Source organism: Mytilus edulis, chromosome 5 (assembly GCF_963676685.1).
Source record: "Mytilus edulis chromosome 5, xbMytEdul2.2, whole genome shotgun sequence".
Classification (NCBI taxonomy): domain Eukaryota; kingdom Metazoa; phylum Mollusca; class Bivalvia; order Mytilida; family Mytilidae; genus Mytilus; species Mytilus edulis.
The window spans coordinates 92,159,371-92,184,145 of record NC_092348.1 but is presented as its reverse complement, the minus strand read 5'-3'; the positions used below and the strand labels follow the sequence as shown (position 1 = coordinate 92,184,145).

The 24,775-nt window shown below is 30.5% G+C and overlaps 1 protein-coding gene across 2 annotated transcripts; it reads right to left on the bottom strand.

Annotated features, from left to right (window-relative positions):
• Positions 1–1,502: 1,502 nt before the first annotated feature.
• Positions 1,503–24,431, bottom strand: LOC139525546 (serine/threonine-protein kinase SIK2-like). Of its 2 annotated transcripts, XM_071320970.1 has the most exons (9): positions 24,064–24,431; positions 19,160–19,276; positions 17,894–17,957; positions 16,858–16,973; positions 10,512–10,682; positions 9,960–10,083; positions 7,545–7,765; positions 2,204–6,789; positions 1,503–2,161 (listed from the first exon to the last, which is right to left on the bottom strand). In XM_071320970.1, the coding sequence occupies exons 1-8, from the start codon at positions 24,184–24,186 to the stop codon at positions 5,155–5,157; spliced, it is 2,571 nt and encodes an 856-aa protein (XP_071177071.1). In that variant the 5' UTR covers positions 24,187–24,431; the 3' UTR covers positions 1,503–2,161; positions 2,204–5,154. The 2 variants fall into 2 exon arrangements, with proteins under 2 accessions (XP_071177071.1, XP_071177072.1); XM_071320971.1 differs by lacking the exon at positions 17,894–17,957 and having other exon boundaries at positions 24,064–24,429.
• Between the last annotated feature and the right edge of the window lie 344 nt (positions 24,432–24,775).

The following is a 24,775-nucleotide window of genomic DNA, read 5'->3' as shown; positions in this document are numbered from 1 at the left end:
AGTCAACTGGGTAAACCGTATTGCGTTAGATGACAATTTTATGCGTTTTAGAAATATTCATAAAACAGTTTCTATGACAAACTTCTGGAAAAAAGCACAATCGTTTGCAGAAATACGAAATTCATATTTTATTACAAAACTGTTAGCTGATATACCAAATTCATCAGGAGATAAGTGCGTCGAATGCGAAAATGACTTTAGTGATGTATATGTACATGCATGCTGTTCCTGCATTTGCACTTTAGAGCTGCGCGAATTGTGGTGGTGTATTATCATCGAGAATTTTCCGCTACAACTTTATTCTGAGCTAAGTGAATATGACGATGAGGAGATATATCAAATTTTGCTCGGAAGAATTCCATTAAATTTAAGTGTTGAACATTCTGAGTTTGAGAGACTATGTCACGCCCATGTGGTTCAGTGCTTAGCATTATATGGCCGTTGTGTCAGGCTATGCAATACATGATATGTCATCAATCGAGATTATAGAAGGCCTTAATTCTGAGAGACCAAAGTGTATATATTTGTCTGTATATGAGAAAAACTGTTGTGTACCTATTTCGTTTATTTTTTTTTTTTTGTTGTCTGATATTTAGTTAATTGTATGTATTCATTGTATCTCAATTATGTGGAAATAAAGACATGAATGAATGAAGACCATTTGACTGATGTTGTAATTATTTGTGAATTATTCACAAATCAAAATGAGAATGTAAGCAATAGTTGAGTGTTGGCAATCCTCTACTTCAATGTTCAATCAACTCTTTATCAATTGAACTCAATGGTAATTTTTATTTCCTCTGCCAAATCCCTGTTCAAACCAAAACCTGACATTGTAAAGAGATGGTGCACGTTCAGTGAATAATTTTTTTATATTTTTGTTTTCTCTAGACCATCAAAGACGTTTACAGCCTTGTTTTTGTGTCTTTGGTGGATACCAACTATGGATTCATTTATGATTATGGATTGGGGAAATATTGCACTTTGTAGATATTTCTTGTTCATGTTTTGACAATGTCTGAATACAAAATGTTACTGAAACAACAGCAACACTCTGCACTTTTCTACAAGACTGATGTAAACAACTTCAAGGATTACAGATCAATCCATCAACAAGTTGAAGGTTTTAAGATCAGTCAACAAGTTACAGGTTTAAAGGTCAGTCAACAAGTTTGAGGTTTTAAGTTCAGTCAACAAGTTAAAGGGTTAAAATTCATTGAGTCATCAAGTTCAAGGTTTTTACTATTGTGGTATTTTTAACATTTCCATATAAGCGGAAGGTTTGGCTGCCAATAAAATCATTTTCAACCTACCATTTTTTTCTTTAAATGTCTTGTATCAACTCAAGAATATAAAAATTGCTATTAGACAATCCATTTCTATGTATGTCGGCGTTTGCTTTTGTTCTTCCATTGTTTTCCTCTTATAGTTAATGTGTTTTTCTCAGTTTTATATTATTTTGTTTCCTAGACTACAGAGAACATACTATAAATACTAACAAATTTATATTCAACATTTTATTCCTGCAACAATACATTGCATGATAAATTTATTTGCCATAATTTTGTGCATCAACAATAATAAATTTACATTTAAGGGGATACAACCCCTCTAAAGCAACACAACAAATTATGATTATCATTGTACTACTATTGGAACCAAGATATATGTTCATATGTATGACTCCCTTTTGCTTATATCCTCCATAAAAAATCATTCTGTAATACTTAAAATACTTCCAAAATTTTGCTTGATTCTTTCCTCCATAAAACTGGAAAAATATTCACTATCGAATTGAAAGAGTTATCTGAGTAAAACAGGTATAAAATATTCACCAAGGAATTGAATCTTAAAACAAACAAAATTAAATGAAATCAACTAAAATTTGCTGCAAAATGGATCATAAAATGTTAGAGGTATTACTAAGTTATAAATTCAGTAATTATTAAAGGTTAAAGCCATGTAAGAAACTATCAAAGAATAACATATAGCAAATATCAATCTTGTAACACACTAAAATGAATATGCACCAATTTACCCCTTCAATCACACCATTCATTCAAACAAGAGTAGAAAAATAAGTGGTTAATACAGGTTTATCTCTGTTAAATTAAGGGCAGACCAATTGAAAAAACAAAATATTGTTATATTGCTTAAACCTCTAAACAATTAACTTTTGTACAAGACCAATTAACTTTTGTACAAGACCAATTAACTTTTGTACAAGACCAGGAAGGAATAATAAATTTTCTGATCTGTATGCAAGTTGATACACTTCAGTTAATCTCATGATTAAAATTCCACTTATTTTTCTGCAACAATAATGTTAATTTAAATAAAAGACTCAGATTTCAATCAATTGCTTAACAAATTTTTCAAAAATTTTATTCTTCATAGAAATTTTAATCAGCCTGTTCTCTCTCAGATGTTGCTTAACGTGCATTTTAACACAAGGATAAAAATAAAAGATGTATGGTCTAGAATAAAAAATATATATTTTCATTACCATTTTTTACATTCTCTGTTTTGTTTTTAACATGCATTTAAAGATAAACACATCTCTTGATAAGGTCACACCATTTAGGCACTTTGAAAACAATACTGTGTATTATTGAGTGTATATATTCTACATAGAAAGAATTTTAAAGCTGTTAAACATTGTTTTTATCCCTGATGAAACATCAATAAATAATGGAATGGCTACAAAATAATTTACAAACTTTTATAAATAAATATGCAAACCTTTTTTTCTGAAAGGCATTCTTCATGTAAAATTGATGAAAAATTGAACCAAAAGTAATGTATTTGTTTTTAGTTATTACTTCCCTTGTGTCAGACAGGAAATTTAATACAAGTTTAAATACTTTAGACACAAACATAAAAATGGTTCAATAACTGATATAATAATATGTGCAAAATGGGATTTTTTAAAAACTTTTTTCAATACATACATTTGTGTATGGCATTTAAAAGCATCAATATTTAAAAACTAATAACATTTTGTTATACTTATCTGAAAAAAAAATTATTGACAGATTTTACACAGAATTATAAAACCATTGCAGAATCGTCTAAATTATTTGCATAAAGGATGACGTCAGATTCATCATCATAGATTTCCTTGATCTTTGTTAAACATTTGTGCAAAAATTTAAAGAAAACGTCCTTTTTTGTAAGTTAAAAAGAAAATGAAATGGATTTCAACTTTAGAAGTAAAATTCTGAATAATATTTAATGCCAGTTTTGAACAGCTTTGTGATGCCACATTTTTTATTTTTTTCCAATTTATTTCACTTCACAAAGGGTATTTACGAGTAAAGTGCTTCATTATTTTTCCCTATAGTTTTTTGTTTGTTTTACAAACCAATTGAAATCTTTTACCTAGAATGGCTTAATGAAACTCAATGTTTATATATTGTTTTCATATAAACATGTCCTCACAATTCCATAACATTCTTCATATCATGGATAACTATAACAAAACAACACAGTGCATCAACAGCCAATCTATGTCAGAATTTCATACTTAAATAGATCATTTTAATTTTCTTTTACAAAAGTGAGCCACTTAAAATCTCTTAAAGAACGTAAAAACTGTAGAGAAACACATGTATCTCTCAAAAACGTTAAAAAAAAATATTGAAAATTTACCGACTTTAACAATCCTTAATTTGTTAAAACCTTTTTATTGCCAAAAATGGTATATAATAAAAAAGACCAATTCTAGATTAAAAGAAAAGAAATGAATAATCATTTAATACTGAATTCTAATAAAGAAAAACAATTTCTTATTATATCAGTCTTAAATCATTAAAGTTCCTATTGACCATGCAAAAATTCAATTATACATTTCTCATTCTGTTCAACAGCAACAGATAAAAGAGCCAAAATCATTACAAAAATACAATTAAGTAAAATGCTTTTGATTCATAAATTATAACAAAAATATACAAAATACATGAACATTTATTGAACTAATATTACAACAACGGAATGACTACTAACATTAAATAGAACAAAATAATATTCAACAAATAGCAAAGTTTTTCTATAAGAGCAGTCAATGAGTTCGACATGACTAGAACCACAAATTTCATTTGTGACCAACATTTACCATGGAGTCACTTAGTCAGATAATTTCATACAACTTACATTAGTATTCTAAATACAAAAGAAATACCAATCAAATTCAATCATAAAAGTTCTCACTATACATGTGGCAAGACCCTCCCTCAATTTTCATATTACACCAATTAGACATATTAAAACATTTTTTTCCTCAATTGTTTCCAAGTTTAAAAAAAAAAAAAAAAAAAAAACTCAAACAAAACACTTAACAATTATTAGGGGCAACAAGTTTCTTGTACATGTAATGAAGGTATGTCTTCATTTAAAGAAATGGACTTTTAATTCTTCTGTTAATGCAATTTTGTTTAATTATAACCCCCTAATGATTGAAAAAAAAAGCGGCCAGTTAAAAATTAGAGGAGAAAAAAAAAACAAATAGGAAAAAATATAAAAGATTTCGTATAGCTAGGACTTATTTGAATTTGTAAGAAGTGGAAAAAAAGAGTTTGATTAGATTGAAACCAATTATAGGAGGCACGCTGTCAACATAATTAACAAATGTCTTAACTCTTCAAATCATACAAAATATCCTGTCAACAAATCCATCTGATTGTGGTATCCATAACAACATGAGTTTGAAAAATATGAAAACTTCTTATGATAATGATTAATGACAACAAATGAAGATTTTGAATGATAAATTACTTTAAATAAAACAATCATTGTTTTCCATTTCCTGACCAAGTTTAGCAAAATTCCAACTCTTTTCTTTCTGAGGATATTTCACAATAGTGAAAAACATAGTTTCATAAGACAAATAATTTAAGTCTGGCAAAATATTAGGGAAACATTTTAAAATTCAGATCTTTGAACAATGTGAAATCGTATCAGCTAAATTTTCCTTTCTTTTCTATAAAATATGTCAATATTTTTAGCTTGGATTGCCTATGATCATAATTTATGTTAAACAATAATTAGGTACAGGATAGTAGATCTAAACGTTTAGTACAGGTTTAGGAAAACAATTTAATATTTTACTTTTTGATCTTAATGAATAATGAAAATTTACAAAATGAGGAGACAAAGCTAAGACATATCCATGTCTTCTTCCACGTAAGCCATTTGACTAGGATCAGAGTGGCCTCCCATGACGGACTGATTCTCCTGAGGAGTGATCTGATATTCTAGTCCTTGAGGAACATAATTATAGGCCGGATTATACTGAGAGGAGGAGGAGTCAAAGGAGGAATCCATCTGAGAATCCCCATGTTTCTGTTCATTAAACTGTTTGTTCTGTTCGTGCTGCATCAATAACTGATGCTGTAACACGGCTATGTCTACACCTTGGGGAATAAAAGCATTTTTACGACTAGGAGTAGTTGGACAGGATGAGGTCTGATAGGTAGGTGCAGAACTAAAGGACAGTTTGTGCTCCACTGCCTGTTTCACTTCTTCACTCGGAGGATCAAATGGCTGCTGTTGTGCAAGTTTGTAAGATATTTTCCTGATGACTTGAGGTCGACCTAGTTGATTTAATTCACTGGTGGTCAACCTCTGAGGCATAGATACAGGCATATAGGTAAGAGTTTGTTGCTGGTCACCTTGTGCATACTGAGAATCAATCTGTAATTGCTGAAATTGATTTTGTAACGGACAGTGAAGTTGCTGTTGAAATCTATGTTGAAGTAATTGTTGTTGTAAAGGCTTGTTACTGAACCCGTCAATCTGCCTTTCTACTTGAAGAGACTGCTTTAGAGCTAACAACCTATGAGGCTGAATGTCAAATGTCTCTGATGGTAGACTCATTCTTTTCATCAGTGGACGGGGCCGTACAATTTGACTAGGTTTAGCACCATCTATTGATTGTTCTTGCTGAGATTGCGGGATATTGTACTGCTCGTACATGTTCTGTACATGAATTTGTTCCTGTTGTATGTCCACCATTCCTGGGGCTCGCATGCCCTGTCTTAACTGTCTGAATGCAAACATACCCTGTGCAACAAGTCCATCAGAAGCCCTTCTCCCTTCACGAAAGTGTACAGGAGATTTTGTTTGACTACGATCTTCTCCAGTTTGTTCTTCTTCACTTCCATTTGATAATTCATTCTCCTGTTTAACAGTACCACTGGCCTGTGCACATGATTGTAAACTAGACATAATATCCGATCCTAATGAGGAATCAAAACTTGCAAACGGAGAACCACTAGTGTTAGTTTGATTGGACGTGGGAGTCTGAGACAAATCACCGTAAGCTGAACTAGGAATCAGACCAATCCCAAATCCATCAGGTACAAACTGATCCTTACTCGAGTCATCGTCATCCTCTAAAATGTCTGCTTCAACTCCTTCGTCTATCGATGTAGTTATCATGTGACCCGATATGTATGATTTCACACATGGCTGAGGTAATGTGTCAACCATGCAGCCTGTTACACCGTGAGGCGTTGGAACGTCCATTTCACGATTAAAAGTATTTTCATATGGATTAGGCTGCGGCCGCCAAGAACTAGCTGTGTTCTGTGCTTCAGTCTCTGTTGTTTGAACACCGGTTTGACTAGAAGGAACCACTCTTGACATAGCTTGTTCTGCAATAGTGCTAGGTCGCCTCTGACGAGCGTCTATTTTGTTTTCAGGAGGAAAACTACTTCGATGTTGTTTTAATCTATCCATAAGAAGATAATATATTGCTGTGTAATGGTCATAAGAGTCCTTCTCTAATGCCTGAAAAAAGTAAAAATAAATTTATTATTGTATAATAAATATGTAGTTCATATTACAAAAGTAATTATAACTCTTTGTTAATACTATTGCAAAGTTAAATCTATTTTTTAAAAAGAATTTGTACACATGTTCAGCAACATCAAATCCATTTCATCTTTTGAATGTGCTGTAATTTTTACATAAGTTTTAATGTCTAACCTTCTATATTTTCACATTTTAATGTTCTTTGATGAAAATTTCCAATATATTATAGAAAATATGAATCTATTTCCGTTTACATCTATATGATACAGTTTGTATCAAGTAACACAAAACGTGTTCATAATATCTATTACACACACACACACACTGCTTCTAAAGTTCCTGTCAATGTTATCATGCAATGACTAAAAATAAATCAGGTCATTTTACTTAGACAAATGCTTAAAATATTGATTCTTGGATACACAATGTACTTTGTATTGCAAAGTTTCATTTTCTCTATTGACAGAATTGTGTGTGATATTGTTTTCTCTTCATTATACATTTGATATTATTAATTTTCCAGAAGTTGTAGTATCAAATGTGACTGCAGCTAACCATGTGTTCTTTCCTTTGAGGAGCATGTACCTTGAAGAGGAATGTATTCCACACTTCAGCAATTTATTATGTTGCATCAGTATACATAAACATGTAAATAATCAATTTTAGGATAACTATCACCTCACCCTTTACCAGCAATTATAAATGTGTGATAAAGTTCATGTTAACCATACCTCTTTTGTTTTCTGTTGATCAATACCTAAACTCTGCATAAGTCTAAGTATCTGTTCGTTGAACTCCCCTAACTTTGCATTGATCCCTAACATGGGACTGGGAGGGGTAGATTTTGGCTGTCCTTCCTCAGACTGCATCCATTTATGCTTCTTAATTTGATTAATAGAAAATCTTTTGTTAGGGTCCAGCACTAACATTCTTCTAATTAAATTCTCACAATCTGAAATTCATGAAAATATAGCAATAAATATTTAATTGCATATGTTAGAATACAGGTTGCAAAAAATGTAAATATTAATATGAAATACAAGAGTGCACACGCTGAAATGTCTCGCCTTCTATATTAATCATTGATATTATGTTGATAGTCCTAAGTATAAAGCTTTATTACAACTGTCTCATTAACTTAACATTAACCAAAATAACTAAACAAAGACCAATGAACCATGAAAATGAGGTCAAGGTCAGATGAACCATGCCAGGCAGACATGTACAGCTAACAATGCTTCTATACAACATATATAGTTGACCTATTACTTATAGTTTAAGAAAAATTGACCAAAACACAAAAAATTAACACTGTGCAATGAACCGTGAAAATGAGGTCATGGTCAAAAGAAACCTGCCCTACTGACATAAAGATCATAAAATATTTCCATACACCAAATATAGTTGACCTATGGCATATAGTATTAGATAAATAGACCAAAACTCAAAAACTTAACTTTGACCACTGAACCATGAAAATGACGTCAAGGTCACATGACATCTGCCCGCTAGACATGTACACCTTACAATCATTCCATACAACAAATATAGTAGACCTATTGCATATAGTATGAAAAAAACAGACCAAAACACAAAAATTTAACTATAACCACTGAACCATGAAAATGAGGTCAAGGTCACATGACATCTGCCCGCTAGACATGTACACCTTACAATCATTCCATACAACAAATACAGTAGACCTATTGCATATAGTATGAAAAAAACAGACCAAAACACAAAAATTTAACTATAACCACTGAACCATGAAAATGAGGTCAAGGTCAGATGACACCCGCCAGTTGGACATGTACACCTTACAGTCCTTCCATACACCGAATATACAAGCCCTATTGCTTATAGTATCTGAGATACGGACTTGACCACCAAAACTTAACCTTGTTTACTGATCCATGAAATGAGGTCGAGGTCAAGTGAAAACTGTCTGACAGACATGAGGACCTTGCAAGGTACGCACATATAAAATATAGTTATCCTATTACTTATAATAAGAGAGAATTCAACATTACAAAAAATCTGAACTTTTTTTTCAAGTGGTCACTGAACCATGAAAATGAGGTCAAGGACATTGGACATGTGACTGACGGAAACTTCGTAACATGAGGCATCTATATACAAAGTATGAAGCATCCAGGTCTTCCACCTTCTAAAATATAAAGCTTTTAAGAAGTTAGCTAACACCGCCGCCGTAGCCGCCGCCGCCGGATCACTATCCCTATGTCGAGCATTCTGCAACAAAAGTTGCAGGCTCGACAATAACTGAATGTTATACTTTTAAGCCTCTTATGCAAATTTATTTTCCTGCATTCAATTAATTAAAGATGAAAATATATATTGATGAAATCATCTATCTACAACCAAGCTGAAATAATATCAATTGATATCTATTGCAAATGATGTATTGTAAGGAGAAAAATTCAGCAACGAGTTCAAAGAAATATTTACACCTTTTTTCCAAAAATAGTTGTCAGAGCCAGGTAATTAATTCTGCATGTAAAATAATCATAAATAGTTCATCAAAAACATGTGCTTTTTCAAAAAGTACATTCTAAATAGAAATCAGTGTTCCGTGTGAAAACATTGATAAATAGCATATCAATTACCTACAGTACATTATTATGTTTTATAACATTTTACTGTTCTTTTGTGATTTAAGTCAATTTTATTTCTTTAACCTGATTCAATAGGATGGAAAACATATTTTAAAAATTCAAACTATAGAAATATCTACAGTTATGATAGCTCATAAATAATAGTAAATGATAAAATCTTAGTTGATAGCCTTTTACAACATTCTTGCACCCAACACAGGTTAACGGTTGTTATATAACTGTCCAGACCTTGACATATATTTCATTACAATAGACTGTTAATAAATTCTTATTACGTGTATTTAAGAATGTATGAATGATGATTTTTCTTTTGTGTTTTCAAGTTATTTAATTTATTCTAGGGAGTGTACATGTACAGTATTATATTCTTTGGAGGAGAGTGGATGGATGATGTGTTCATATATGAATGGATGTCTTTGTATTTTTTTGTGATATATCTATAATGTTTTCCTTTGTTTTCATAAGGGTATAATTGTGCATTATTTCAATAAATAATAATTCCTGGTTCTTTACCTGTTGTCATAAAATAAGGGATTCTAAATCTCCCGGACAGCACTCTATCACGTAAAATCTGTAAACTCTGTCCATCAAATGGTAAAGCACCACATACCAATACATATAGCACTACTCCTAAACTCTAGAAAATAAATAAAATATATATATATAAATGATCAAGCAACACTTCTTTATTATGTGCAATATTGACATTTTAACATTATGTACAATATCGTACAAATTGGTACAATGTAATACAAAACACCTGATTTAAATTTAAAATTATTAAAGTCTCAACCCTTTCGAAATCTTTCTTGATCAGAGGATGTGTTATCAGACTGACATGTTTATAATTGGTTGAAACAATAACAATGTATATTACATGTATAAATGTAGGTCAATGCAAACTTTATTCACAGACAACTATGTGACAACATTATTTAATTACGATTTACAAATGGTCAGATCATAGCTAGAGGCAAACTAAACACCAGCAGTGATGTAATAAGAGCTGTCAATCATACTGCAGTACGTACATACATACAGGATTACGTCAAACGCACTACTTACCCATATATCAATCTGTGGTCCTAAATATTTCTTCCCTTCAAATACTTCAGGAGCAGCATATGGCGGACTGCCACACCATGTAGACAAATGTTCATTCTTTTTGTAGAAATTTCCAAAACCAAAATCTGCTATTTTTATATTCATGTTGGCATCTAGCAGTAAGTTCTCTGCCTGAAAGATCAAAGAGGGTTACAATTGTTATTACGTTACATTTCTCTATTTCTGAAAAAAGCAATTGATTTAAAATGATTATGAATGTTACATTAAAATCAATTTCCTAGTTAAAATGAACCAGCATTTAACAGAATAATGTGTAAAGCATACCAACAAGCTTTGATAGTTGTTTAATCAGGGTACCAGGATACTTTTATTTCAGTGTTTTCAGGAAGGCATTTTATTATATAGATTTTAAAAAGTTTCCATATAAAGTTTTGTACACCAGACATATGTTAGATCTACAAAAGAGGGACCAGTGATGCATGCATCAAAAATGTTTAAAAGGCTGAACTAAGTATAAAGTTGAAGAGCATGGATGACCCAAACAGAACTGAATTTTGATTTTTCAACCTATATAATTATCAACAATAGAACTAAAAGTACTGATTTCTGTTTCTCAATTTATAACTGGAATATTGTTTTCTGGTTTATTTACAAAGTAAGCCTTATAACTTCCAGGTTATTTGAATGAGAGTTAAAGTATAATACACATGATACAAGGCCATAACCTATTCAACCTTTCTGTCATCAATAATGGTCAAGTACCATTATGCTGACCAGTCAATAATTCATTAATGGTATTAATAACCCTCCATTTAGCAATATTCATTACAATGAATTGGCATTATATGATCGAACTTATAATTATAATAATCTGACAAGGCAAATACTCTTCAACTTTATCCATATTTATATGTCGTTGCAACTTGTCAGTTAAATTAAGATTTTCTCAAGACTGAAGAGGAGTTTAATTTTCAACATGCATTTATTTTCAAATATCTCTTGTAGTAAATGAAATAGAACTGACCAATTAAAACATTATATGAAAAATGTTAACCTACAAGCAATCATTATTCACTGATTTAGTAATTATCATTTATTACCTATCAGTATATATGCATGTAATAAATTACATTGCACATTTACAAATGAAAGAGGTAAATAAGGGTTGTTAAATGTTTCCACCCAGTTGTATAAAATTCATCAACTGCAAATGTTTACCACAAACATCAGGTGAATCAAAAGATGGTCTTAAAGTAACATTATGGTATCCAAAATCTAATGATTCAATTTTACCACAACAATTTTATAACCTGCCTACATTTGTAATAAATTAGTCATTTCTATGGTATTTCCTTTCATTTTCAGACTAATGCTTACAAGTATATATATCAAGCCTGACTGGAGTTATATATAATCTATTTAAGAATTTATTTTTAGAACTGTTTGCAGAAACAAGTAATGCATGAGATCAGAAATGGTTGATTTTTAAAGACCTTGTTATAACTATATATACATTAAATCCTCATCTTCACCATTAAAAAATTAAACAAAATATATAAATTCAAGAAAAATAAACAAAATGATACAGTTTATTTTTGTATAATGATACAATAAAATTATCTTGGTAAGAAAACTGTTGTACAGATGTAGGCGATATAATTATCTTGTAAAATAAATTTCAACTATTATTTCGTAAAATTAATCTAAACGATCAGTAAAATTAATAACAGATCATTTTGCTGATAAAAAGTAACTGAAATGATGAATTACTAATAAAGTGTACTATTGTTGGCCAAAAATAAATTGATGTCTACTAAAATAAGATGTCAATTTTGTTATCTAACAGTCTCGTTCCAATTTCCGCTGTCGACGAACACCTACACAAAAGAAGTCATATTTAGACTTGTAATTGTACTGTTTTGTAACTGTATTGGTAAAGTATAAAGAGTTTCAAATACTTTAAGATTACTAGTACAAAGGTAATAAAAAAAACTAGTACAAAGGTAATCAAAAATACTAGTACAAAGGTAATCAAAAATACTAGTACAAAGGTAATCATAAATACTAGTACAAAGGTAATCAAAAATATAATTATATCATCAAAATTCCAGGGTAAAATGGGACAAAGTTTAAAAACGACCCTGTATGTTACCCCAATCTCTAAATGTTTTCCAGTCGGTTATAAAACACATTAACTAACAAATAACCTTTGTTACAATGCATTTTAATGATAAATATGCATACGTAACTGTTATAATTTATTGAAAGCAAAAACTTTTTTTTTTATAAAAAAGTTATTTTCATTTCTGCTTTTGAAATACAGAATTTTATAGTACATGTATGTTTAAGGCTTTACCTGGAATAGTGATATTTTTCATGAAAGAATTTACTTCATGAATAAATCAGAATTTAAAGAATTTTAATGGAACATTCATCAAACTGGGACACAGTGAGAAGTTGTTTAAATAGCAAAATATGAATGAAGGAACATTTCAGGTTTCTTGGAAATTTTTCCGATTTATCCTTTTTTTGGACTGAGAATTTCATAAATTCAGCGTTTGAATCTTTTTTGCTTCAAAGTTGCAATGCCTCATTGCACAGCTCAAGTTTCAGAGTAAATATTCAATATATCCCCCCCCCCTTTCCCCAATAGATAACATAACACAAAAGGTCATTTGATACGAAGGAAAACAAAAACCCACTCATATAAAGGTTAGAAATGAGCACTAGCTGAAGCTGCTACTTGTCATGTTAACTTCTCTCACCGGATGCAACATATTTGATTCAGTATTTATACAAGATATGTTTGTAAACATCATGGATCAATTTTAGTTCACTATCATAGTAAGCCTAACAATTTAACCCAGTATTTTAAACAGGCAATCTCATTTATAGGACGTATACTTTTTATTTCAAAGGGATATGAAACAAAAGACTATTATCTTTTAATAATCTATACTATGCTAAAAAAAAAAAGACCACAGTCCTAGGCTTAAATTGTCCAATGTAAAGCTAAAAGATTATTTTTAACTGAACTGTTGACATAGAGATATCTTTTGCCAATCACAATAATTGACAAATCTGTAATAGCAGGAACCTCTTTTTACATTTTCTTTGAAGGTGAGATTTAAAGTTTTAGGAAACTAAAATTTTAAAGCAGCATACATGTAGATATTTCAATGGCTTTGATAAAGGAAAATATTGTACTTTTTCTACATGTGCATCTTCTGTAAAAAATAATTCAAATCATGGTCTTTCAAATGAGAAAACCAATGCAAAAACTGACAAATCATATGGACTGTTTCCATAGAAATCAGTTATTGTATGCAGATATTGAACCTTTTGTTCTCTAACCTTTGATCTTCTAATTTACAAGTCTTTATTTACTGACATGCAACAACTAATTAAAACCATAACAAAAATCAGGAAGATTGACTATTTACTTGTACAAAATTCTCTCCATATCTTTATCATGTTTATAAAAACACTTTATCTTTTTCATTGTTCATTCATTGGCTGGAAATATTGAAAAACAATGACAAATCTAATGTCGTCTCACCTTAATGATCTAGTGTGACAAACATAGGGAAAAGTTAAAATGCAAAGCATGTAAAGAGAGGGCTACAATTTGGATTAATGATCTTGTTTGAAGTTACAAGTTATATATTACATCCACCTCCACACATATACAGTTGTATATCTTCCTACACAATTTACAGCTTTATATAACGAATACCAAGAAATTGTTTATTTGAAGAAATAAAACTTGTTATGTATATATCAAAGTTCACTATTTAAATGGCAAATTCTTACATCAGCTTGAGTTGGATACGTAAAAGTTTGTGTTTAATGCCTTGGCCACAATATCCTCTGATCCAGGTTTTGAGAGAGAGATAAAAAAAAAGAAGATCCTTTTGAATCACAGTTTTCCTGCCTTCACATACATTTTTACACATTTAACAGTTAGAACAAAGTTCAACAAACAGATAATGTTCTTTAAGTGCATTTGCACTGAGCAGATGTTCTCAATTTCAAAGAACACAAAAAATTAATAAGTCATTTTCTGTGCCTTTCTCATAACATTTATTGAATTATCAATACTCTATAGATAGACTATGGTAATTAATTTGACATGACCTTTTAACTATACATATACCTGGTACTGTTGCATAAAAGTTATAGCTCATTGAGGACATGTTGTTTTCTGCTATAGATTTTTGACACATGTATTTATTATTTTACTTTTTAGAGATTAATTCAATCCACCTGCATGTAATCTGATATTTGACAACAATGAACGTAATGAATGCAAACAATGCCCTCTATAGGGGGTATCTAGTACAGGATAAGGACATACCCTTATTTGATTATTCAATTTAAAGTGGCTTTTATCATACTTCACATAATCAACCGAGTCATAGATATCCCCCAGGAAGATTTTTTACTACTTCCCTACTACAAGTCAACCTAAAAAATATTTAGACAGAACCAAAACCTTCTTTTACAAAGTCTACAAATCTCTTTAATTTTTTGTCCACATTTATTTTTCACTTGATCGACTTCACTTCATTTTATAAACCTTTAAAATTAAACTGATAAGCAGAAATGTTAAATAAATTGTTATGACCAGTTCAAATCATTATGGAATTTAATGGTAACATTTACATCATTTAAAATAACCTCATTTTTTTTCTACGTTCGTTCGTTTAAATAGCTTAGGTTCAATTCTTAATTAAAGCACAAGTTAATAACCAGTGTAATATGATGGGCAAAAACCTGATTGACAATTACATTAGATTTTTCTTGTTTACAACATAATATAACTAGTAGATTGACGTCATTCATGACCTTAAAACCAACTGGGCTTGAGGCACAAACAGGGACTATAGGTAACAAAAGCATCAATAATAACAGTTTAAGACTTTTTATTGAAATTACTCCAAGAAATGTAAACTAGTGTTTATCTTTTATTCCCTCATGCTGAATCTTGATTTATATTTATATACACTCGTCAGTCAGACATGTATATCTATTTTGTCTACATTCAATAAAAACTAAAAGATCCACATATGTAAATATTTAAAACTAGTAAAAGGACATGGAATTTTGAGTTTATTTTTTTGTTCATTCACAATCGCTTTCTCAAATATTTATATTACTTTTAATAGATAGATAGACACTTGATTATAGAAGTATACATTCTTCCCAAATGAACCCCAATCAAAGGTACTTACTTTGCAGAAATATTGGAATTTTAATGACACAAACTTATATATCAAGTTTTTAAAAAGACGAAGAACAAAATATATCTAATTCAGTATGACTTATCTTCTACTAATGTTGAAAATAGTTTTGTAATATAAGGCACATTGATATATATAAAAGTTAAATATATTCAGTTTTAAGTTGAGCTCTTAGTAGATAAGGAAGTGAGCTTATAAATGTACATATATATAGCTGATGAATAAAAGAGCGGCTTTACACAGCTTTCACAGGTCAACCTGGATATTATCTCTTCTAAGCCATCATTATTACTACTTAAACCCATCAGTCCTCATAGTAATACATGTTTTACTAAATATAGCTATCCCTTAAACATCCCCAACTTTACAATTCAAATTTATGGTTTTTTAAATGACTGTAATTTTTGCAAATTTGAAACAAATTTTATTGATCATATTCCCAGTTTTAACTAGATTCTTACCTGCCTTTAAACTATGTCTATATGAATCATTTCAGAAATAACAATGGACAAATTCTGTTAACTTAGCACCCACTTATTTTGAAATGATATAAAAGTTACTTCTTTCTTTTCATACCAAAAGCAAAGTTCAATATGTGACTCAAGAAATTAACTATATATCTTTAAGAAAGTTATTGATGTCTTGAGAATTTTTCATTTTATAACAAATATATATGTAAATGCACTAATCTTGTTCATTATATTCATACATTGTATTTTGATAATTGTCAGAAGATAATCTCATACATGTTTTTGACTTGAAAGTTCAGCAATATTATATAGTACTAGGTTTCAAAGCCATGCAGTACACTCAGGGAATAAGATTTACTGGAGCCCAGTAGTCAATACTTCTTGAAATTTGGCTTTGCCCCAAACTTTGAACAGAATATTCCCATATGGTGTAACAAAATTTTCATATTTTTTCAGTTGGGCCCATGGAGTGAAATTTTAAATCTTATTCCCTGAGTCTCAAAGTCAAGTTAGGAATTCTTTCAAGTATGACAGCAAATGCCTCTGTGCAGAAATATCCAGAATTGCATGAGGAGAAATTTCCTCAACTGATTGTTGTACTTGATGATATATTTGGTACATGGTGTCACTAACCTTAAGATCTCTATGTACAACATGTCTAGTGTGACAATAGTCTACAGCCAGTATTATCTGCCAGAATTTCTTCCTGGCATCCCTTTCAGACAAACGACCATGTTGTGCTATAAAATCTGCAAATACAATTATAAATCATTTAAAGATGGAAAATAAATCACAATATAAGATCTGATGTAACTATCAATATTCTAAAGATATTTTCAGAAGTAATTAATTTTATTAGAAAATTGTAATGTGGAAAGACTGTTTTATAAATTATCTTTCTATGATGTAGATAAAGTTCAGACATTCAAATGTTTCTTAAATGAACAATTGTGTAGCTCTTACTGGTTCTTTAATAAAGCAGTTTACTTCTACTTTCTACAAATGTGTGGATTAGTGAATTTCATTTATATCATTACAATAATGGCAATACTAAATTTTTAATCAGTAGGCTCATTTTAAAAAGTTTCTAAAAAGGTCTGCATTAAAAAGTTTTTTATGACAACTTCTGCAATTGACAGAAAGGTAGGTATATACATTATGAAAATCACTAAGCAGAAGGCTGTTTAAATCTGATTTCTTAGGAAAACACTGAGAGTATTCAATGTATTTAGTGAATGCAAAATTTAAGTTCAAACACTTATAACATGTTGGTGATAACGTGCATGCTGTATGGACTAAAAGTTCAATGTATAACTTAACTTTTTTCCATTTCTTTTAGCCAGTTAAATAAGTTAAAGATCTAAATTAATATGTATATATATGTGTGTATACTCTGCATGAAAAAGAGCTACTTTTATTCAAATTAAGATTACTTGCCATAGCCAGGGTGACACCAGGACCCTTAATAAAGCTTTTTTTACTTAAAATTTTATTAATAATCAGCCTTACTCTACAGAATTATGGTAAAGTTGGGTTTTTTTACATTATAGAGCTTTCCAATTTTTTAAAAATTAAAAAAAATCCAAATCTATTGATTCCTTTGTTCAGCCTACTATGGCAAGCAAATATTTTAAGTCTGGCCTTAGCTATAAAGCTTATTTGTACCTACCAAATATTTCTCCATTTGGAGCATATTCTGATACTAAATACAACATGTTCTTTGTTTCCATAACCTGCATACAGAAACAAAAAAATTGAAAATTTCAATATATCTTTTTTTCTTCAAACAATAATATTCTACTATTCACTTCTTAAAATAACAACACTGATGTAACATGCATATCTTCTGTATATTCATGAACAATGCAGGTGCAGAAATGTTAGGAAGTACAACGTAATTGTATATCAAATACAAGGTACTTGTTTATTTATAATCATGATAATAAACCTATGAAACTATGTGGATATTGTGCAGTCAACTGGTGCATCTCCTGAAAGTCTAAAATACATGTACATGTACATATGTGTATATTATGCAATGAGTACCAGTAATTATACTGTTCCAGAGTCCAATTAAATGCAACTTTTTTGCACATCATAATTGAGAATAGAGTATAAACAACTAAATTTCAAAAAATTCAAAGAAAATTATTTGGATAGAATATAAGTAAAATGATACTGTTGGATATATAAAGGATAGAAATTGCTGCAAGCCATTTACAGACTCCATAGACTTGTTGAAAGGGTAACCTGATTTGTGAAGAGTGAAGCATACCACCTTAACAAACCATTAGATTTAAGGTCCCCATTCAGATCTGATAATCTTGGGAATAATTAATACACCATGAACAGCCAAATAGAGGCCCCACTTTGAGCTAGCAATTGACCCAGGGATGACAAATCTACAGACTATCTCAGTTAACCCATCGGTCGGGCTTTACTTTGCACCTATGCAGATGAGTTACAACAAAAGAGGAAGTGCTAAACATTCCCTTAATTTAGAATAATGTATAACATATATAGACAAGAACATCCATAAAATACATGTATCAAAATAACATCCAACTGGTTGTACATGTACATATGATATCACATAAGACATAACATGAAATTTAATGTATAAGGTTGGCAATAAAAGAGTGGAAATGTTTATGTCCAGAATGAGATGGCATGTTTTGTTTGTCATTGACCCATAGCCAGCTGATAACACATGCACATAGGTAATTGAAACTATCAATGTACCTAGTATCCTGATGGAAATACACATTTTAACACTAGAGTTGCAGGTACCCTGATGGTTGATCATTTTACAAGAAAAATACTGTCTGCAATATAATGTAACGGTTAATCCCCCCCAAAATATGTCAGGATACGTCATGCATCTATTCTACTAGCAACAGAGAAAAGAAAGTATTTGATTGGACGATAACCTTACCTGATAGAGTTTAATGATATTTTGGTGATTGACCATTTTTAGGATCTGGACTTCCCTGTATACTTTGGTTAAGTTATCTTCATTTAATTGTGTTTTATCTATTATCTTGATAGCAACCTGAAAATAAAGTATAAAATATATAAATAAACACACTGTCAAGACTATTGCTTGCTTGCAAGTCATAAATTCTGCTAAATTTATGAGGAATATAAAAAATCAATGAAGGATAAAAAACTTAATTCAAATAGTTTGGGGGTAAAAATTTGTTTTGTTTATCAAAAATTAAGTTTTTAATCCTACAATGAACTTTTGATGCCATCCCTAATCAGACAAAGGTCATATATACATGTATATATGCAGTGGTTTTGAAACTCACAAAATCATGGTTTTTCAACATAGAAATGTCTTAGGTATCAAGGATGCAAATTACCAGTGACTAAGCTAAGTAGCCCAAGTCCCTAATTTCAGTATGGGCTAATGACAAATCTCATGCTTTAATAGTCTATATAGGAACCAGAAAATTCTTCTTTGCTACATGTCTGTTGGCTACATAGATTTTTTGGCCTACACTATGGGCTACAAAAAAAATGATTAAAACTAGCTATAGTCCAGCTTGCTAATTCAGGGAAAATACTAAATCTTTATCCCTGCTTACTTGTATTTTATTAAGATTCAAGAGTTTAATGTTAAGTAAATGTGGTTAAAAGTAGATGAATTTTCAACAGAAACTTCTTGATGAAAGTACGGCAAAATCACAAAGGAATCAACCAAGTATTCCAGAATATTTTTCAAACAATTTAGGTCATTTTTTTTATTTATAGTACAAATGTACTTGAAAGTACATGTACATGTGGGTCATTCTTTTAAAATATCAATTCATATTTAAAGTATAATTTATGGAATACCAAACTTTTCTTTTGACTGAAGTAATGCTATTGACTAAATTAAAGTATAAAGTTAATTAAGCAGAAGTTTAACTTAAAATAACAAATATTTTTTCTACATAATTGAATTAAAGCTCTATATTTAAATCAGAATTGTTGAAAAGTTTTTAAAGAATAAAGTTACTTGTCATGCAATTTCTTTACACTACACTTTAAGAAATTAACCTAGGGTACATGTACCAAAAAATGTTTTTGTATAAATTTCTTTTGACTATTTTTTTTCTTTCTGCAAGTCACATGTACATGAACAATGTGATTGGTATTTTTGAATTGTCATATATATGAAGTTTCCTTACACATTTTCTAGTATTGTGTTGTGCATTGTAAACCATTCATAGGGATTGTTTTCTACCGGAAACATAATATGCTTATTTACGCAATTAACATTTCCTTAAAAACATTTTTTTTTATTTATCAATAAATATCAATATTAAAAAATGCAAGTCAGTTTCCTTCATTAATTCTACAGACATATATATATACAATGTATATAAAGTACATTGTTTCTTCCGGTACTGACAACCACACATGTTTATTAATTCTTAACATACATTGTATTCGTTCATTAAAATATCAACCAATCAATTGTCTTTAAAAGTACTATCATACACCTGTCAAATAGTGAAGCCTAACATAGGTTTTTGTACTATATCTCATACATCAATCGACAAAATTAAACCTCAGGAGTTCAAGCATGATAACACTTTGGTATGTTATATACATGTAGTACATGACGTACATTGTACATGTATATAGTCAGTCAAAATTTGTTTACAAGTACCTGCTCACATGTACAGTTATTGTACTCGGACAATTAGAGATACTTCTTGAAACAGAGACCCAATTGTGGTTACAACATTCAACTAGTTTTTGCCTATAAATATTAATATACACATAAAATTGAGAATGAAAATGGAGATTATGTCAAAGAGACAACAACCCAACCAAAGATCAGAAAACAGCTGAAGGCCACTAATGGGTCTTCAACACAACAAGAAAATCCTGTATTGGTCTATACATATAGTATACTCTGTTAAATCTTACATGTACAAAATATGTACATGGTAGTGTCCTTCCCAGGGCCTTTTATCACAACAGTACATGTACAAATTTATCATGGTGCAATATCTCTTCCAGGGATTTACATGAATCGAAAAAAGATTTTATAATAGAATGTATAATAAAAATGGTATTATAATTTTAGACTACATGATGAAAAATTTTTGGAAAAATCATGTACATTTTTATATATATAGTGACTTGTATAGATCATGTACATGTAGATAAACAAACTAAAACTTATATAGTATAATATACATGTAAAATGTACAAGAAAAACTGATCCAAACTTTTTCCTGGGAATACATAAATTTCAAGGTTCCAATTTCACTCAGACCACTAAGGCCATAATAAATAATAGGTTTGTTTGCCCAAACGCTACCTACCCAGAAAAAAGCTGCCTACTCAAATTCTTTTATTGTCCTGATTTGAAGAAGGTTTTTTTTAATCAAATAGGCATGAAGAATACTTCAATTTCTTTTTTTGAAAAAAAAAAGAAAATGCCTACCTACCTACCCACTGTCTCAACCTTTGGGTAGGGTTTGGGCAAACCAAAATATTTTAAGTGTGGCCTAAGCCTGTTCAAAGTACATTGTACATTTTCAACTAAATGTATCTTGAAACACACATTTCTACAATGTTCATTAGGAATGTTATTCTTCTGTTATAATACTTTTATATTTTACATTTAATCTAAAAAAAATTATATGGCCAGTTAGGACATGTGAACTAATATGAATTAGTTATATTTTTGACATAAAAAAAGGTTCAATCAATAAATTTCCTGAGAGAATTTTTTTTTTATCATGCTTGCATTAATAATCTGCATTTATTTTCATCACGAGATAATGCTAATAAAATCCCTGATTATTAAAGGCTTAGCGCGTTAGCATGATTAGAGAATGAAAGAATCATATTCTATGACCTTAAATTTCCTTTCAATGGAAACATGTACATTTGTAAATTTAAATTATGACTTATCTTGAATAAATTGTTTTTATCAGTGGATTTCATTGCTTTTAACAGGAAGGCAGATATAATCAAAATTACAAAAAAGTTTGACCGGAGAGAGAACTTCCATAAAATACCCTAAATAATTCATTGATTAAAAGTTTAATAACTTCCTGGTCCAATACATGTAGTAGTAGCAAATGAAGTAGCAGTCAAATACAGTCTGCACCATAAACTTACTAGTCCAAATGAAATTTTACTTGTCTGGGGCATGGACTAGTGGCCAACTTTGCACTAAAGTAGCCATAAACCATAGTTTTATGCCAAAAATTACTGTCTTGCACCATAAATCAGTAGTTCTTGTTACAACTGCAATAGCAGTAATAGATAATGTACATGTACAGTATGCAGTTTTTCTGTTACAGTGTGCAATGTTGTCATTTTGAAGATAGGCTAACATTAAAACATTATGCAACATCAATTTTGTCTGTATTTTTGTTTTGCCAAATTCCCTTTAGTACAACAATGTAGTGTGTACTGTTGTGTAATTTTTTTTACAATAAAATACACTTTTATTTCTGACACAAACAATGTACAAAAAAATGTAACGTACATGTACATCATTTCATGCACAAATGTACATGTAAGTGTTATTTTTGGCACTGTGTACTGCACCATAAATAAATGTTTTAATTACTGTACATGTATTACTTAAATTTAATAACTTTAGTTCAAGTGGGACAGATTCTCGGGTAAAAGGAATTGTCATGAGTTACTGTTTAATGGGACCGTACTTGGACAGTTTTTTCACTAATGTTTATCAATGACTTAAAAAAATGTTTCTTTTCTGTGTTTAAGATGTAAATGTACAAAAGAATCCCTATTTACATTATAGTACATAGTGATTATTTCCAGTAACAGCATCTATTAGTTTATACTGTGGACACTTTAATTTGTGTCTATATTAGTATTTTAAAATATTTAGCCATGCCCAATATGTCAAATCATAAAAATATGAAATGTTAAGTCTCTAAGAGATCATGCATACACCTTATTGCTATTTGTCCGACATTACTGGATATCACACAGGTTCCCATAAAATTTTGACGTCATAAAACAAAATATCTGACGCCACAATGGAAAAGTGATGGTTGTATGCATCAAAAGTTCAAGCGGCCGAGTCAGTCAGCCGATAAGGCTAATAGCGATAAGGTGTATTGGTGCAAGACCTTATCGCTATTCCCGGCTGACCCTAGAATCTGTCCCACTTGAACTATTGATGTCATATATACAACAATCACTTTTGCATTGTGGGGACGGATATTTTGTATTATGACGTAAAACTTTAGAACCTGTGCAATGTCTAGTAATGGCAGATATATAGCGGTAAGGTGTATAACGGTAGTCAGCAGCATTCACGTCTAACTTTTTTGAGTCCACAAGGCGGAAGCTAAATTTTTGGAAAATTTAAGTTGGATTCTGTTGGCTTGTAGAGAAGATTTGAACAAGCCTGAAATCAATTTTTCCAGTCAATGCCATAGGACTTGTGATTAAGCATAAATACTTGCAGTGTGACATTACAGATTTACCTAGTTATCTTAATTTCTTATATATTATCCACAAATATGACAAATTATCTTAATTAATGTTTGTTTACATTATTTTACAAGACTTTTTCAAGAACTGCATGTCCACATCAGGAAATTTATTTTAATTGTAGATTTTTTTAAGTTTTAATTGGTTTAAATCAAGCAAAGTTACTCTACCAGCTTTGACATTAGTGACGTCACAACTTCTCTGTGTCAGCAGTTGGCAGAAATAATGGCATCTCTGCTAACTTTACCCAAATTTGTTTGCACAATAGTCAATACATTTTCATGCAATCGGTTCTGTTAGAATTGTTTAATGCATTCTTTTCATCTGCTTTACCCTGTGGATTAGAACACTCACCTCACTTTTTGTTATCCTGTGTCTTCCTAGTTTCACAACAGCGAAGTTTCCTTTTCCTATCGTTTTCTCGATGTCATAAAACCCCACCCGTATTTGTCCCTTGGGTCTCTCCGCCATGACCATCTTTTAATTTTTATTTTTAAATTCCTTTTGATTTTCATATGCATTCGAAATGTTATCCAGTGTTTCATAAATCTTGTACAATCCTTCTGTAACTCGCATGGCGGTAATAAGTGCGAGACCGGGTCTGTGACGTAAGCGCTGACGTAAATCTGGTTAGATATTGACCGGTTTTCTTTGAACGATAGTTTCGTATCCTTTGTTGCTAAGGTAGCTTCTTCGAATGACGTATTGAACAAAGTGGTCTTAGCTGGTAGTGAATCACAAATATTTATTATAAAATATGATGTGGTGTTGCAAAATTTGAACAACGCTAATTATAGATAAATTACATTTTTTTGTCATAATTTATTCGTCACTGTTGAATGTCTGTAATCTGGTTCAATTTTATTTCATTTATTAGTTAAAGATATTTCAGTATGTCGATTAGTCTTAAGCTTACATTGTGCAATAGAAAATACAGGAATATTTAGATCGTAGACCTATTACTATTTGGTTTATACGTTTCCGTTTCGTTTCGTTGACAAAATATTTGCTGGGAATATTTGTAAATTTAAAAATCAGCAACTTGATACAAACTTTTCCCAAAACT

Bases quoted from the DNA above. Each gene is read 5' to 3' on its own strand.
- LOC139525546 (XM_071320970.1), bottom strand. From the start codon at position 24,186: ATGGTCATGGCGGAGAGACCCAAGGGACAAATACGGGTGGGGTTTTAT. The intron at 7,766-9,959 runs GTAAAGAACCAG...CATGAATTTCAG, and splicing joins CCCTTATTTTATGACAACAG to ATTGTGAGAATTTAATTAGA. The intron at 6,790-7,544 runs GTATGGTTAACA...TACTTTTTTCAG, and splicing joins ATCAACAGAAAACAAAAGAG to GCATTAGAGAAGGACTCTTA.